Below are 13,681 nucleotides of genomic sequence, written 5' to 3'. Positions count from 1 at the left end.
TGAAAATGTTAGCAAATCTATTTTAGTCAAGTTTATTAACCTAGGCATTGTCACAGTCTCACCAGGCTCCAGAGGGCTGGCCACGCCCACTCACCTGTCAAAGCGCATCTTTAACTTATTCAGTTCATGTGTTTTCCTCCGTACATGAGGAACCCCTTTGACCAGGTATAACTGGCCTGGTCTCGTTGAAGATAGGACTCTACTCATTGGCATTATAGTTCTACATTTTATGCCTAAGGGGGTTTGTTTTGTGAACCCTCAAATATGGAGAATGGATCTGTTCTGAGTCTCTGGAGGTCTATAACAGGACTATAGCATCCTATGAAGTTAAACTATAAATGTCAGGGAGAAAATAAATCTGTTCTACAACACAGGCTACAATTCTGCAACACAAATATATCAATGCATTAATAGTTGCATACTCTTTTCATAAACATAGATGGTTTAAAAATGTTAATCCTGTTTAGCTCAGCAGCATTGGAGTTCAGAGCAATCTCACAAATAAAGTGTATTATGAAGTGCAAAGTGCAGAATGAACATAACTATCCTCTAACAATAATGCCATCCTTGATACATAAGCTCAGTGTTTCTTGTGGTGAAGATTTCCACCTATCCCTGCAACATTTCATAATAGTTTACTACTATATACTGTATATACACACACAAGAATAAGATATATAGCGCTCTCTCTCTCTCTCTCTCTCTCTCTCTCTCTCTCTCTTATAATATATATATACACACACACACACACACACATACACACATCTGAATATATATATACTCACATTGAACAGTAGCTATTTTTTGACTCACACTACCCCCTTGAGCACAAACTGGGGGTGATCAAAACTCTACACCACCGGGCCAAGAGCATCCTTTCAACCGCTGAAGGAAGCAAGAACGAGATACAAAACGTTAGGAAGCATTGAGATCCTGTAGCTACTCTAATTTGGCTCTCACCAAATCAGAAACCACCAGACCCAGGAATGTAGAACAGGAGGAGGACAACAACAAAGAAAGAACATCGTCATACCGTATGCTGCTGGTGTTTCGGAGAAACTCTGAAGGGTGCTCAACAAACACCATATATTGGTACATTTCAAACCCCACAACACCCCGAGACAAAAACTGGTGCCCCCAAGGACAAAACACCCAGGCACAAGATAGAGAATGTGGTGTATGCTGTCACTTCCACTAAGGATCGTGATGACGTCTGTTGTGTTTTGCGTAAAAGAGGCGACCGCAGATATTAGAGTAGCACTTTGTTATTTTACTGAGGAGCAGAGCACAGGTGATGATAGCAATTCGTACCAACAGACATGAGCCCCGCCTACAAAGAGTCTGCGCATGTGCAGATTGCAAGTAAACATATATGGTTAACTGTTCAATATTACTGTGTCCACAGTCAATATTCTACATCCCCTTTCCTTAGTTGGAACCTCTAACCATGAACACAGTCTCAACATCTTAATAGTAATACAGTGTTAAACTTATTCCATACTTATGTGACTGAATCATGAAATACGACATATCCAAACAATGAAAAGAAGTGTGCAAATAACTGTGATAACCATTCAACAAGTCATCATGTAACTTAGTCAGACATTAACAAAATACCCTCTTAGCAGTATAGATCTTTGTACTTGGGGTTAGGTTTACTGATGCGACCTGAGCGCGTTCTATAAACATCCACGTTTACAGACGGTTCAGAAGCAGAGGCTCGATCCGCTGGGCACTCAGAGTCCGCATTCTGTTCTGCATAGCCATGTCCGGTAACTGTCACACGCCTGTCCGGTAACTGTCACACGCCTTGTTGGATCAGGTCCAGTGTCCTGATAAGAGTCTCTCGGGTCAACCTGAGTTGGTGCAGGTTCAGGAACAGTTAAGATGTGTTTTCTGTTTCTCCTGTATGTTTGTCCTTCCGACTGAATCAGGTATGATCTGGGCTCATTGCATGTTTCTTTCACAACTCCTGTGCGGTCATATCCTTTCGGTGTTTGAAGCCTGACTACCTGTCCTTCTGTTAGAGGTTTCAGAGGTCAGCTCGTTTTGTCATAGTAGCGTTTTTGCGCGAGTCTTGTATTTAGAAGTTTATTTGTATTTAGAGCACGTACTTCCTCTAGCTTGCACGTGTCGGGTTCAGGCAGCTTTTTGGAGACAGGGAGAGTAGTGCGCGTCTGTCGCGACATAAGTCTTTGTACAGGAGACCCAAGCTTAGTGTCATGAGGAATGTTTCTCAAATTGAGTAGGTTGAGAAAGATGTCAGTTTTGTCTCTGTGAGATTTCTCCATGAGGCTTTTAGCACTATGGACAGCTCTCTCCGCCAATCCATTTGATTGGGAATACTCAGGGCTGCTTGTCACATGAGTGAAGTCCCATTGCCTTGCAAAGTCCTTGAAACGCTGACTCGAGAACTGTCGTCCGTTGTCGGTGATGAGAGTGTGAGGTGTACCGTGGACAGAGAAATGACATTTCAGCTTACCAATGACTGCCGTTGATGTGAGAGTACGCAGCAGGTCAATCTCAAACCAGCCTGAAAATGAATCTACAAGTACCAAGTATTGTTGGTTATGCCAGTCAAAGATGTCTGCTGCCAAAGTCGACCAAGGTATCTCCGGAATAGGGTGGAGAAGAAGCGGCTCTTTTTGTTGGTGTGGTTTTGTGCTGTTGCACACCGAGCATGCTCGCACTTCCTCATCAATATCTCTAGCCATTGTCCGCCAAAACACTATTCCTCTTGCTCTCCGTTTCGTGGCCTCTGTACCTGGATGCCCTCTGTGTAAAATGCCAGTGTACAGCTTTTGTAAGCTTAGAGGAATAACCGCTCTCTGTCCTTTCATGACAATGCCATCCTCAATGACCAGTTCATCCCTGAAAGTAAAGTAGGGACACACCGCATCTGGGAGATTATGAAACTTGTCTGGCCAGCCATGTCTTATAAAGTTGCTGAGCATCTGGAGAGTCAGATCAGTGGCAGTGTGTTCTCTTAGTTCCCGTAAACGAGCAGAAGACACGTAACACACTGATATCACATCAAAATCATCAACTTCATCCGTCAGCTGAGTTTTGGTGTTACTGGGAGCCCGTGACAAAGTATCAGCCAAGTGCATTTGCTTTCCACTTCTATACACGAGCTTGATGTTATACTTCTGGAGCTTCAACATCATGCTTTGTAATCTTGCCGGTGTTGCATGAATAGGCTTTTTGATGATTGTAACCAGAGGTTGATGGTCAGTCTCGATGGTGACTGGTTTGCCATAAATATAATCATGAAATTTTGAGCATGCAAAGACAACTGCTAGCAGCTCTTTTTCTATCTCTGGACACAGTAATATTGAACAGTTAACCATATATGTTTACTTGCAATCTGCACATGCGCAGACTCTCTGTAGGCGGGGCTCATGTCTGTTGGTACGAATTGCTATCATCACCTGTGCTCTGCTCTTCAGTAAAATAACTAAGTGCTACTCTAATATCTCCGGTCGCCTCTTTCTACAATGTCTACATCTGAGAGACCAAACAACCTCTGCACAAACAGATGGCCCAACACAGGAGAGCCACCACTTCAGGACAGGACTCTGCGGTCAACCTACACCTGAAGGACAAGGGCCAATCATTTGAAAACAGCAATGTCCATACTCTGGCCAGAGAAGACAGATGGTTCAAGAGAGTTGTCAAAGAAGCCATATTTGTCAAAACAGAAAAAAACATCTCTGAACAGACAGACGCAACCTTTCACAAACGTACATTGCCATAATGGGATCAGTGCCAAGACAGATTTTCACACATGCACCAGGCCCATCTGCACCCTCCAAACAATTTGGAAAGACCCACCTCCAGAATGGATCACGTCAGCTTCAGTTCATGTGATCCAACAGGTTTTACTCTTTTGTTTAGCCTGACCTCTTCACATTCCAATCCAGGTAATCCGACCAAATTGCTCTCTTGTTCCGATGAATGGCACTTATTAGCATCCCAACCTCGCTCACACCGAGTTTCTGCAGATCAACTCTTCCACTTGCATACAAGCCACCATAAGCTAGACGCGCCCAAAAACTTGGCAGTTATATTCGAAAACTCCCCATGGGTCATTAGAACTGAAGAAGCCTCTTGGATGAGGGGTGAAACATCTTCAAATGAAGATATTCAAGTCCAGTTACCAAGACAAGAAGATTTCAACAAGAACTCCCCATGACCTGGATGACTGTGAAACTCCACAGACTTCCAGATTCTTGATCTTCATTCCCTATTGCCTCACTGTTCCACCTGGGTTCCTCTCATTTACACGCATATAGTCTGTATTGCGGTGACCAACTTTCATTCCTCTCCTTTCCAGTGCATACCTCCACCTCTCTAGATTTTCCTCTACCTGTTCTCAGTACAGACCACAACGTCATCGGCAAACATCATGGTCATGGAGAATACTGTCTAACCTCATCTGTCAGCCTGTCCATCAGCATTACAAACAAGAAGGGGCTCAGAGCTGATCCCTGATGGAGTCTCACCTCCACCTTGAACTTCTCTGTTACCCCTAAAGCACACCGTACCAGTGTCTCACAGCTAGCATACATGACCTGCACCAGTCTAACATACATCTCTGCCACTCCAGACTTCCTCATGCAATACCAGAGCTCCTCTCTTGGCACCATGTCATATGCTTTTTCTAGGTCTACAAAAACACAATGCAGCTCCCTCTGGCCTTCTCTGTACTTTTCTATTAGCATTCTCAATGCAAATACTGCATCTGTAGTACTCTTCCTAGGCATGAAGCCATACTGCTGTTCACAAATGCTAACTTCTGCTCTCAGTCTAGTTTCCACTACTCTTTCCCATAACTTCATTGTATGGCTCATCAACTTTATCCCTCTATAGTTGCCGCAATTCTGCATATCCCCCTTATTCTTGAAATAGGCACCATCACACTTTGTCTCCATTCTTCAGGCATCTTGTCACTCTCTAAGATCCTGTTGAATAATCTAGTCAGAAAATCTACCGCTGCCTCTCCTAGACACTTCCACACCTCCACAGGTATATCATCAGGACCAACTGCCTTTCCACTCTTCATCCTCTTCAATGCCTTCCTCACTTCACATTTACTAATTTGTGCTACTTTGTGGTCTACAATAGTCCCCTCTTCTACCCTTGCCTCTCTTTCATTTTCCACATTCATCAGCTCTTAAAAGTACTCTTTCCATCTTCCCCTCACTCTTTTAGCATCTGCCAACACATTTCCATCTCTGTCCTTAATCACCCGGACCTGTTGTACATCCTTTCCATCTTTATCTCTGTTTCGCCAACCTGTATAGATTATTCTCACTCTCCTTACTATCCAACCGAGCATACAAGTCATCGTACGCCCTTTGTTTTGCCTTTGCTACCTCTACCTTCACCTTTCGCTGCATCTCCCTGAACTCCTGTCTGTTCTCTTCAGTCCTCTCAGTATCCCACTTCTTCTTCGCTAACCGCTTTCTCTGTATACACTCCTTCACTTCCTCATTCCACCACCAAGTCTTCTTATCTACTTTCCTTCCAGATGACACACCAAGTACTCTTCTACCTGTCTCCCTGATAATACTAGCTGTAGTTGTCCAATCATCTGGAAGCTCACCCTGACCACCCAGACCCTTTCTCAACTCCTCCCTGAAAACCATGCAAAACTTCTCCCTTTTCAGCTTCCACCACTTTGTCCTCTGCTCTGCCTTTGTCCTCTCGATCTTCCTTGTCACCAGAGTCATCCTACAAACCACCATCCTATGCTGTCTGGCTACACTCTCACCTGCAACTAGTTTGCAGTCAGTGATCTCTTTCAGGTTACCTCGTCTATACAAGACGTAGTCTACCTGCGTGCTCCTACCTCCGCTCTTATGCGTTACCCTATGTTCCTGGTATATAAAAAGGTATTCACTACAGCCATTTCCATCCTTTTTGCAAAATCTACCACCATCTGTCCCTCTGCATTCCTATCCTGGATACCAAATCTGCCCATCACTTCTTCATCCCCTCTATTGCCTTCACCAACATGTCCATTGAAGTCTGCACCAATTACCACTCTCTCATTTCTGGGAATATTCCACATCACTTCATCTAACTCATTCCAGAACTTCTCCTTCTCTTCAGATTCACATCCCACCTGCGGGGGCACTAACAACATTGAGCATCACACCTTCAATTTCCAATTTCAGACTCATAAGTCTATCTGACATTCTTTTCACCTCTTGGACGTTCCTGACAAACTCCTCCTTCAAGATAACTCCTACTCCATTTCTCTTCTTGTCAGTACCATAATAGTACAACTTAAAGCCTGCTCCTAAGCTTCTAGCCTTACTACCTTTCCACTTGGTCTCCTGGACACACAGTATATCCACCTTCCTTCTCTGCATCATGTCGACCAACTCTCTACCTTTTCCTGTCATAGTCCCGATATTCAAAGTCCCTACTCTCAGTCCCAGGCTCTTTCCTTTCCTCCTCTCTCTCTGCTTCCGAACATGCACTCCTCCTCTTCTTCTTGTTCATGTTCTTTGACCCACAGTAGCCCAATTTCCATTAGTACCCTGTAGGCCATCAGTACCAATTGCGGTCGTTGTTAACCCGGTCCGTGACCGATCCGGTATGGTATAGTTTTGGTTGACTCGCATTTTTGGTTTTGGCAAAAGTTTTGCGCCGGATGCTCTTCCTGACGCAACCCTCTGCATTTATCTGGGCTTGGCACCGGCACAGGGAGACACTGCTCCGGGCCCCCCCCAAGGCAGGCTTGGAGAGACACGGGCCAGTGCCGCCTTGAGACTGCATTTCAGTTATTTCCACACCATAGTTTTAATTAAACAGTTGAAAAGGAGAGAGGTTTGAAAAATAGCATGATGAAAATTACCAGGAAAAAAATAATCTGAATATTCAGAGCTACTTATATCACTAAATACATTTTTCAGCTTGAGGATCAGGTCAGTGATGCTGTACCTGTCCTCATAATTTCCAAAGACAGTAAAAAAAAGGTTCAAATCAGTCTTGTTGGAGCACAATGGCTGAACCATGCCCTGGCTACCTGTAACATCTAGAATTATTTTAAAGTTTTTTATATTGTTTATAAAGCTTTAAATGTTTCTTGCTCCTTCCTAAACTCTCAATTTTCTCTTGATCTATATTTCAGTCAGACTATTAAGATTTTCCACTGCCCTTCTGTTGAATGGATTAAGGTGTTTTATAGTTTTATGTTATCTGTACAGCGGGTTTCTTAAATTAACCAGAAAACTGAAGTCCTTTCTTTTAAAATATTTCTGTAACATTTCAATTCATGGTTTCATTCATTGAGATTCATTGAGATTAATGCACTTCAAATAATTCAGCTGCTGCTGCTTCGTCTTAGGTGGCATTATGGCGCTTGTGCCTCACTGCACGAGGGTCCTTGGTTCGATTTGATCAGGCGCCTTTCTGTTTCGGGTTCTCCCCGTGCCTCTGTAGAATTTCTCTGGGCTCTCTAGTTTCCTCCCACCATCCAAAAAAGACAATGAAACACACGGAGTTAAGAAGATCCTAAATAGTCCAGATGTGTAAAGATTGTGATTAATAGTTTGGGCCAAGCCATGGGGAAAGGCGACCAGTCCGTGATGTACCCTACTTCTCACCCAATAACATTAGGGTTCCATAGGGCTCCAGCACCCTATGCGCCTGAGTGCAGGATATGGAGTATATGTAATGAATGAATGGTTACTTATTTATTCATTGGTCTGTACATGATTTATGAGTAGTGGCACAACCTTCTTTTGTAATATTTGGGGGCAGTGTTAATTTAGAGGTGAAAATTAAGTTTGATTTCAAATTTGCAGCAGCTTCTTGTGGAATCCTCAGGAACTCCAGCAATGTTTCGCTCACACGCATCATTGTCATTTTAGTGACAGTTAGTGATCAGGCCCCGTTGAAAATATTTGCTCCCATAGCCCCGCTGTAAGGCACGCCGGCCCTGCCAGTCCACGTCACATCTTCCTAAACCGCCCCCTTGTTATTTCACACTCTTATTTTGAAGGCGGGCTCTGACGTATTCCGTTGTTGGTGCCACGGGTGAACCCGTTGCGGTACGAAGGTTGGCTATGAATCTCACCAAACAGGAGGAAAAAACGAAGAGACGACAATGAACGAGAAGGGGCGCGGATAAAAAATAAAAATAAAACAAAACGATAAAGGGAGGGACAGCCGCCTGACCGTCTTCCCAGCAGTTTTATACCACGGTGAGGCTTGCAAATCCGTCTCTGTCGCCATCAAAGCCTGGAAGAAAATTCTGTCGTCTGTAACGGGATCCCGCCTGTATACACAATCCAAATCACATCAATAAGGCGGTTAGTGTATTTTTGCACCAAAGTGCGGGATGACACATAAATTAATGTACTTTCTGCCAAATGTACTCGCCATTCGAGCCATTTAACCCGTTAGTTCGTGTGTTCGATTGTACATGATGTTTGTGACGTGAACAGCAAATGCTGGGCCTTTGTGTCACTCATCCCCTGGTGCCCGGATGTAAACGCTCGCAGAGCTTGAGCAGGGGTGTGGGTCTACTTTCATCACGTCGGTCAACAGGTTTGTTGACCGACGTGATGTCTTGTCTTTGTCCAAGTGTCTCAGAATGACGGTGCTGCGTCAGAGGAAAGGCAGTCGGGGAAAGGAGCCACCCCCCGGCGTAGAATTCCACTCACAGCCGCCCAACTGTTACTCCGATTGTCGCCCAGTGAAAATGCCGTATGGTGAGTGGGGCCATATTTACTTTCATGGACTTTACTTCTCCTTGAATGGTGGATGTCCCAGGTTGCACTGATGGACTGTCCCAGTCACCTGCCGTGGCTGCAGGGAAGGTACAAAGTTTATGTTTATACTCTCTTTTTACTTACCATTAGTCACCTGGGTCTTTTTTAATGTTAAAAAAAGAAAAACATTGTAAAAGACTTCTTGTCGAAATCGTCTTCTTCACCCCTCTCAAATGAGGGGTGAAACGTCTTCAAGTGAAGAAATTCAAGTCCAGTTGCCAAGAACAGAAGATTTCGACAAGAATTCACCATGACCTTGATGACTGAGCACTTAAACAGACATGGTGTAAAAGACAATTTCCGGGTAAATTTCTGTCTGTCCAGAACAAATAAGTTAATGGATTTCCTTTTAAATTAACTCTCTGAAAGTATCATATTTTCTGCACCATAGGGTGCACTGGATTATAGGGCGCACCTCCAATGGCCTATTTTATAAAAGAAAATTCACATATAAGGCGCACTGCAATATAAGGTGCATATAATAGAAGCTGCAGTAGTGGCTGGGGTTGCATTATGCATCCACTAAATGGAGCTGCACTAAAGGGAATATCAACAAAACAAACTTTATTAATAGAATACAAACCAACGCTCTGACAACTCCATTCACTCAAAACAAGTTAGTGCATTCACAATACGGTACTGTATTTACCAATAGCTCTTACCAGTATTTGCGCCGCCTTCGTTGCAAACAATATATTTCCAACTCAATTTGTCACAGTTCAAAGTGTTTCATAAAATGAAAGCACCAAGAAGGACTGCCTCTAAATTCATTGATGTTAAGTTCGCTAGCTAGTGCTGTTGCCTTCATTTGAATGTAGAAACGCTTCTACTTGCCGCTCTCTGTTCAACAACCCACTGTTCATGTTTGTCCTTTAACTGTAGTCATCTCGCTTTGTTCCCTCGGGAACTCTGTTTGTCTTCTTTACTTGGCGCAGGTCATCTCGTTGCTTCCCCCACTTCTGCGCCATTGATTCATTAATGTTGAATTCTCTCGCTGCTGCTCTATTCCCATGTTCTACTGCGTGACCGGTCGCCTTGAGTTTGAACTCTGCGTTGTAAGCTTGTCTCTTTTGGGGTCTTTATACACACACAAGTGGTGGGAATGGAATTCCCCTTTACCGTTTTTACCGCTGCTACTTTGGCAACGCACGCACGCAGGCGCACACACACACACACACACACACACACACACACACACACACACACACACACACACACACACACACACACACACACAATGGAAATGAAAATGCACGCCTTGTGCAGTCCTATATCCCAGCATGCACCGGGCGCTACTTCTTCTACGGGAGAAAATGGAGTCGGCGGCTGCTTCCGGTAGTTGCGTACCTCTTGCGGCTTGATATTGATCCATATATTATGCGCACTGGGTTATAAGGCGCACTGTCAGTTTTTGAGAAGATTAAAGGCTTTTAGGTGTGCCTTGTAGTGCGGAAAATACGGTACCTAGAAATTTGCAGGTAATTTGCTGAACAATTGAGGGCTTTCCACAAATGGAAAACAAATACATAGAGAAAGGACAAGTCCTTGAAAATCTAGCGTTGTCCAGTAAGTTAGTTTAAACATGTATTTTTACATGTTTGTGAATGTGAATGAAACAGCCTGTAAATAAAAAAATCAATAAATTATTTGAGACCTGTTTTAAAATTGTCCTAGAATTACTGGAAATTCAAAATTTAATAGGTCAAGTAACATTCATATAGAAATATGAAAATTGCAACATCAGGGTCTTACTGAGCAAATTCACTTCAAATGGGAGCTCTACAGCCAATAATGTAATCCCAGCTAAAATCATTAAGTTATTGGGAGGAAATCCATTAATGGCACTTGTGTTATTGGTTGCTAGAATTAACCATAGCCAATTATGTGATAATGCCTGAGTAGAACTCAATTTCTTGGAAAAAAACAATTATTATTTTTTAGTGTTTGTGTAGTTTGATCATTATTAGCAGTTGGCATGGATGGCATAGTCTTCATATTCAGTCATGAGTGATGTGTATTGTGTAGACTCTATCCCCTTAGTGATTGTTGTGGGAGCCAATTTTTGAATTATTTGTAGTAGAAAATCTTTATTTAGATACTGGTTTATTTGCTTAGATGTGTCAAGTCACAATTTCATGTTAAGATGAATCTTTTATAATTAATAATTGTGACGCATAATAAGTATTTAGATTATTTATTGGAAGGTTTCAGAATTCAAGAACAGTGGTCGTGGGGCTTACATGAACTTGTTCAGCAAGTCATTTATGCTCTATGTCAGGGGTGTCAAACATACGGCCTGCAGGCCGGAACCGGGCCGCAAGGGGATTCGACCAGGCCTGTAGGATAATTTGAAAGTGAAAAAATGCATAAAAGACAAGGATTTATTTTTTTAATTGAATGCAACTCAAGAATTTTCCGCTAGGGGGCGCACCATTTTGGTCAGAGCAGACAGCAATCCGCATCACTGAGAGTGACCAATCAGCAGACGTTATCAATGTACCACCTGCTGCTTGTTATGACGTTTCTGCCCTGTTCTCTACCCCCCCCACTACTCCCTCACTAGCCAAAATGTCTTTATCAAATCAGAGAAAAGTAGTTAAAGAGTGTAGAATTTTCAAAGAAAAATTGACTACGTCCTATTTATTTACGGAGACGCACGGGAAACTTCTGTGCTTAGCGTGTTTGCAACAAGTTTCGGTATTTAAGGAATATAATATACAGCGTCGCTACGAGACTCATCAGCGAAAAATATGACAGCTTGCAAAGACAACAGAGAAGAGATAAGATCAACGAATTGCTGGCGGGTCTGAGGAAACAGCGGCCCACTTTCACCCCTAGCCGAGAAATCAGTGAAGCAGCGGTAAAAGCCAGCTAGCTAATTGCGAGCGAAAATGTGTAATTTAATGTTAGTCACCAGCACCACTACAAACGGATGAGTATGATGGAATTCTACTGGTCATGCAACTCCATACATGTTCTGTATGTATTGTATGTGTATCCATGTTTTATGTATGAAGTTTACACATTTACAGGACAGGTGAATACTCTAATCCTGACAGATTTAATAGCACCCTTTTTAGTTTGGAGGGTGTAGGCAGGGATTCAATTTAGATTTTATATGCACATGTGAAAATGGTTTAAATATGCCTTTCTTTAGAGGTCTCATTTAATCTTAAAGTGCATTACTATATTTTTCAGTACCAATTGTTAAAGTTTTGTGCCTTTGTACAATCAGTGGGATCGCATGATCACATGATTGCAATGCATACATGTGAATGATAGAAGTAAATTGCACTTTTGTCTTAGGAAATATGAGGTGTTTCATGAAATGTTTTTGTCAAAAGGATTATTCATTAAATTCCAAGAATTTCCTAATGTCCTTGTACTTCTTTACACCAAAACAGAGGAAAGAAATGATATTTTGGTTATTTATTGTTGAGTATGCTATTATTTTAATGGTCTGGCCCACTTGACATCTACCGAGGCCGTATGTGGCCCGTGATGAGAAATGAGTTTGACACCCCCGCTCTATGTAGTCATTAAAGTGGATCCATACATTTTGAACATCACTGCCATCATACAAACTGCACTTTCATATTTCATTTTCATTGGAATGAATAGCAGTGCAGTCACAAGGGACGCTACAGTCAATGTGTCTGTATCCTTCATGAATATGATGACTAGATAATCTACGTTACCAATTTTTGGTGAGCAAAGCTACAAAAAGTAGAAAAATTATCAAAGAAAGGCAGACCTATTTATGTATTACTATCACTTTATTGACTCCAGTTGCTACATATCAAATTATTCCTTTTTTTTTATTTACAAGGCCAGTAACAGTAATCAGCCAATAACAAATCAGTTTTTTTTTCCTGAAATTGGTGTTTCTATTAGGGTATAATGAATTAATTTATAATTTTATTTGCAAACTTAAATGACATTTAAAGTTTAAATTTCCTCCTACTCAACATCCCCAAGACCAAGGAGGTGGTTGTGGACTTCAGGAAGAATCGGAGGAGACAGGTACTGAATACCACCAAACTGGAAGCTATGTGGCTGATGTGCAGCTCCTTCAGCCAACGCTTCATCCCGTGCAGAACCGAATGCTTCAGACGCACCTTTGTGTCCACGGCCATCAGATTATACAACAGCAGTCTGAACGGCACACAACTCCGACCTGCCTGAGTGCACCTGTGCTGCTTCCACAATCTCACTACCCAACCCCATTCACCTGTTCACATCATGTCTTAACTCTGCTGTCTTTCTTGTCCTTGTTTGTCCCACACATCCTGCCTATTTGTTGTTTATTTTATTCATTGCTATCTATTTTGGTCACTCTATTTATATTGTTGTTAAGTTCTAGTTGTGTATTTTTTACCCTCATTGGTCCTCGATGTTGCCCATTATCATCCCTGATGTTGTTTCCTGTCTATTTATCTGCTGTCTATTTATTGGTGGATTTTTTTTGTCTCGCTATCTTCTGTCTTCTGCCTTTCTATTTATATTTATATACACATTTATTCCCTTTTTTTGACATAATTGTTATGCTCCTGTGACAAAGGAATTTCTCCTACACTGATCAATAATGTTTATCTTAAGTTGACACAATTATTACCTTATTGGCTGTTATTATGGTATAGATTGCTATAATTTACTTCTGCAAAGTGTTCACTTGTTAAATGTTTTAACTTACCAAAGATACAGGAAGTTATGCCAGTAAATTTTTGCTTTCTTTCAGGTTCTTGGTCATGGAGTACCATAATTTCGACCTCAGTTGGCTTGTCTCTCTCGGTCGGTCTGGGCTTGCTCTGTTGTATCTATGTGGCAACACTTCATGAGAATGATCTGTGGTTCTCCAACATTAAGGTAATCCCTGCCACTTTTTCTCTGGA

The 13,681-nt window shown here is 42.2% G+C and overlaps 1 protein-coding gene across 12 annotated transcripts in view; it reads left to right on the top strand.

The window, feature by feature from the left end:
- The first annotated feature begins 8,032 nt into the window (after positions 1 to 8,032).
- The window catches only part of dpy19l3 (dpy-19 like C-mannosyltransferase 3), a 52,929-nt gene continuing 47,280 nt past the window's right edge, over positions 8,033 to 13,681 (top strand). For 5 of the 12 annotated variants that reach the window (XM_086143665.1, XM_086143661.1, XM_086143663.1 and 2 more), the window contains exons 1-3: positions 8,033 to 8,219; positions 8,603 to 8,729; positions 13,528 to 13,655. In XM_086143665.1, coding sequence (XP_085999791.1) covers positions 8,612 to 8,729; positions 13,528 to 13,655 — 246 coding nt within the window. In that variant the 5' untranslated portion in view covers positions 8,033 to 8,219; positions 8,603 to 8,611. Of the gene's footprint in view, positions 8,220 to 8,602; positions 8,730 to 13,524; positions 13,656 to 13,681 lie in introns of those variants that run through there. The other 7 variants (XM_086143667.1, XM_086143662.1, XM_086143664.1 and 4 more) reach the window with 4 other exon arrangements.

Source organism: Fistularia commersonii, chromosome 3 (genome assembly GCF_037954325.1).
Source record: "Fistularia commersonii isolate RoL2024-O1a breed Wild chromosome 3, RoL_Fcom_v1.0, whole genome shotgun sequence".
Taxonomy (NCBI): domain Eukaryota; kingdom Metazoa; phylum Chordata; class Actinopteri; order Syngnathiformes; family Fistulariidae; genus Fistularia; species Fistularia commersonii.
The sequence above is the reverse complement of the archived record's forward strand: the minus strand, read 5'-3'. Positions and strand labels throughout refer to the sequence as shown.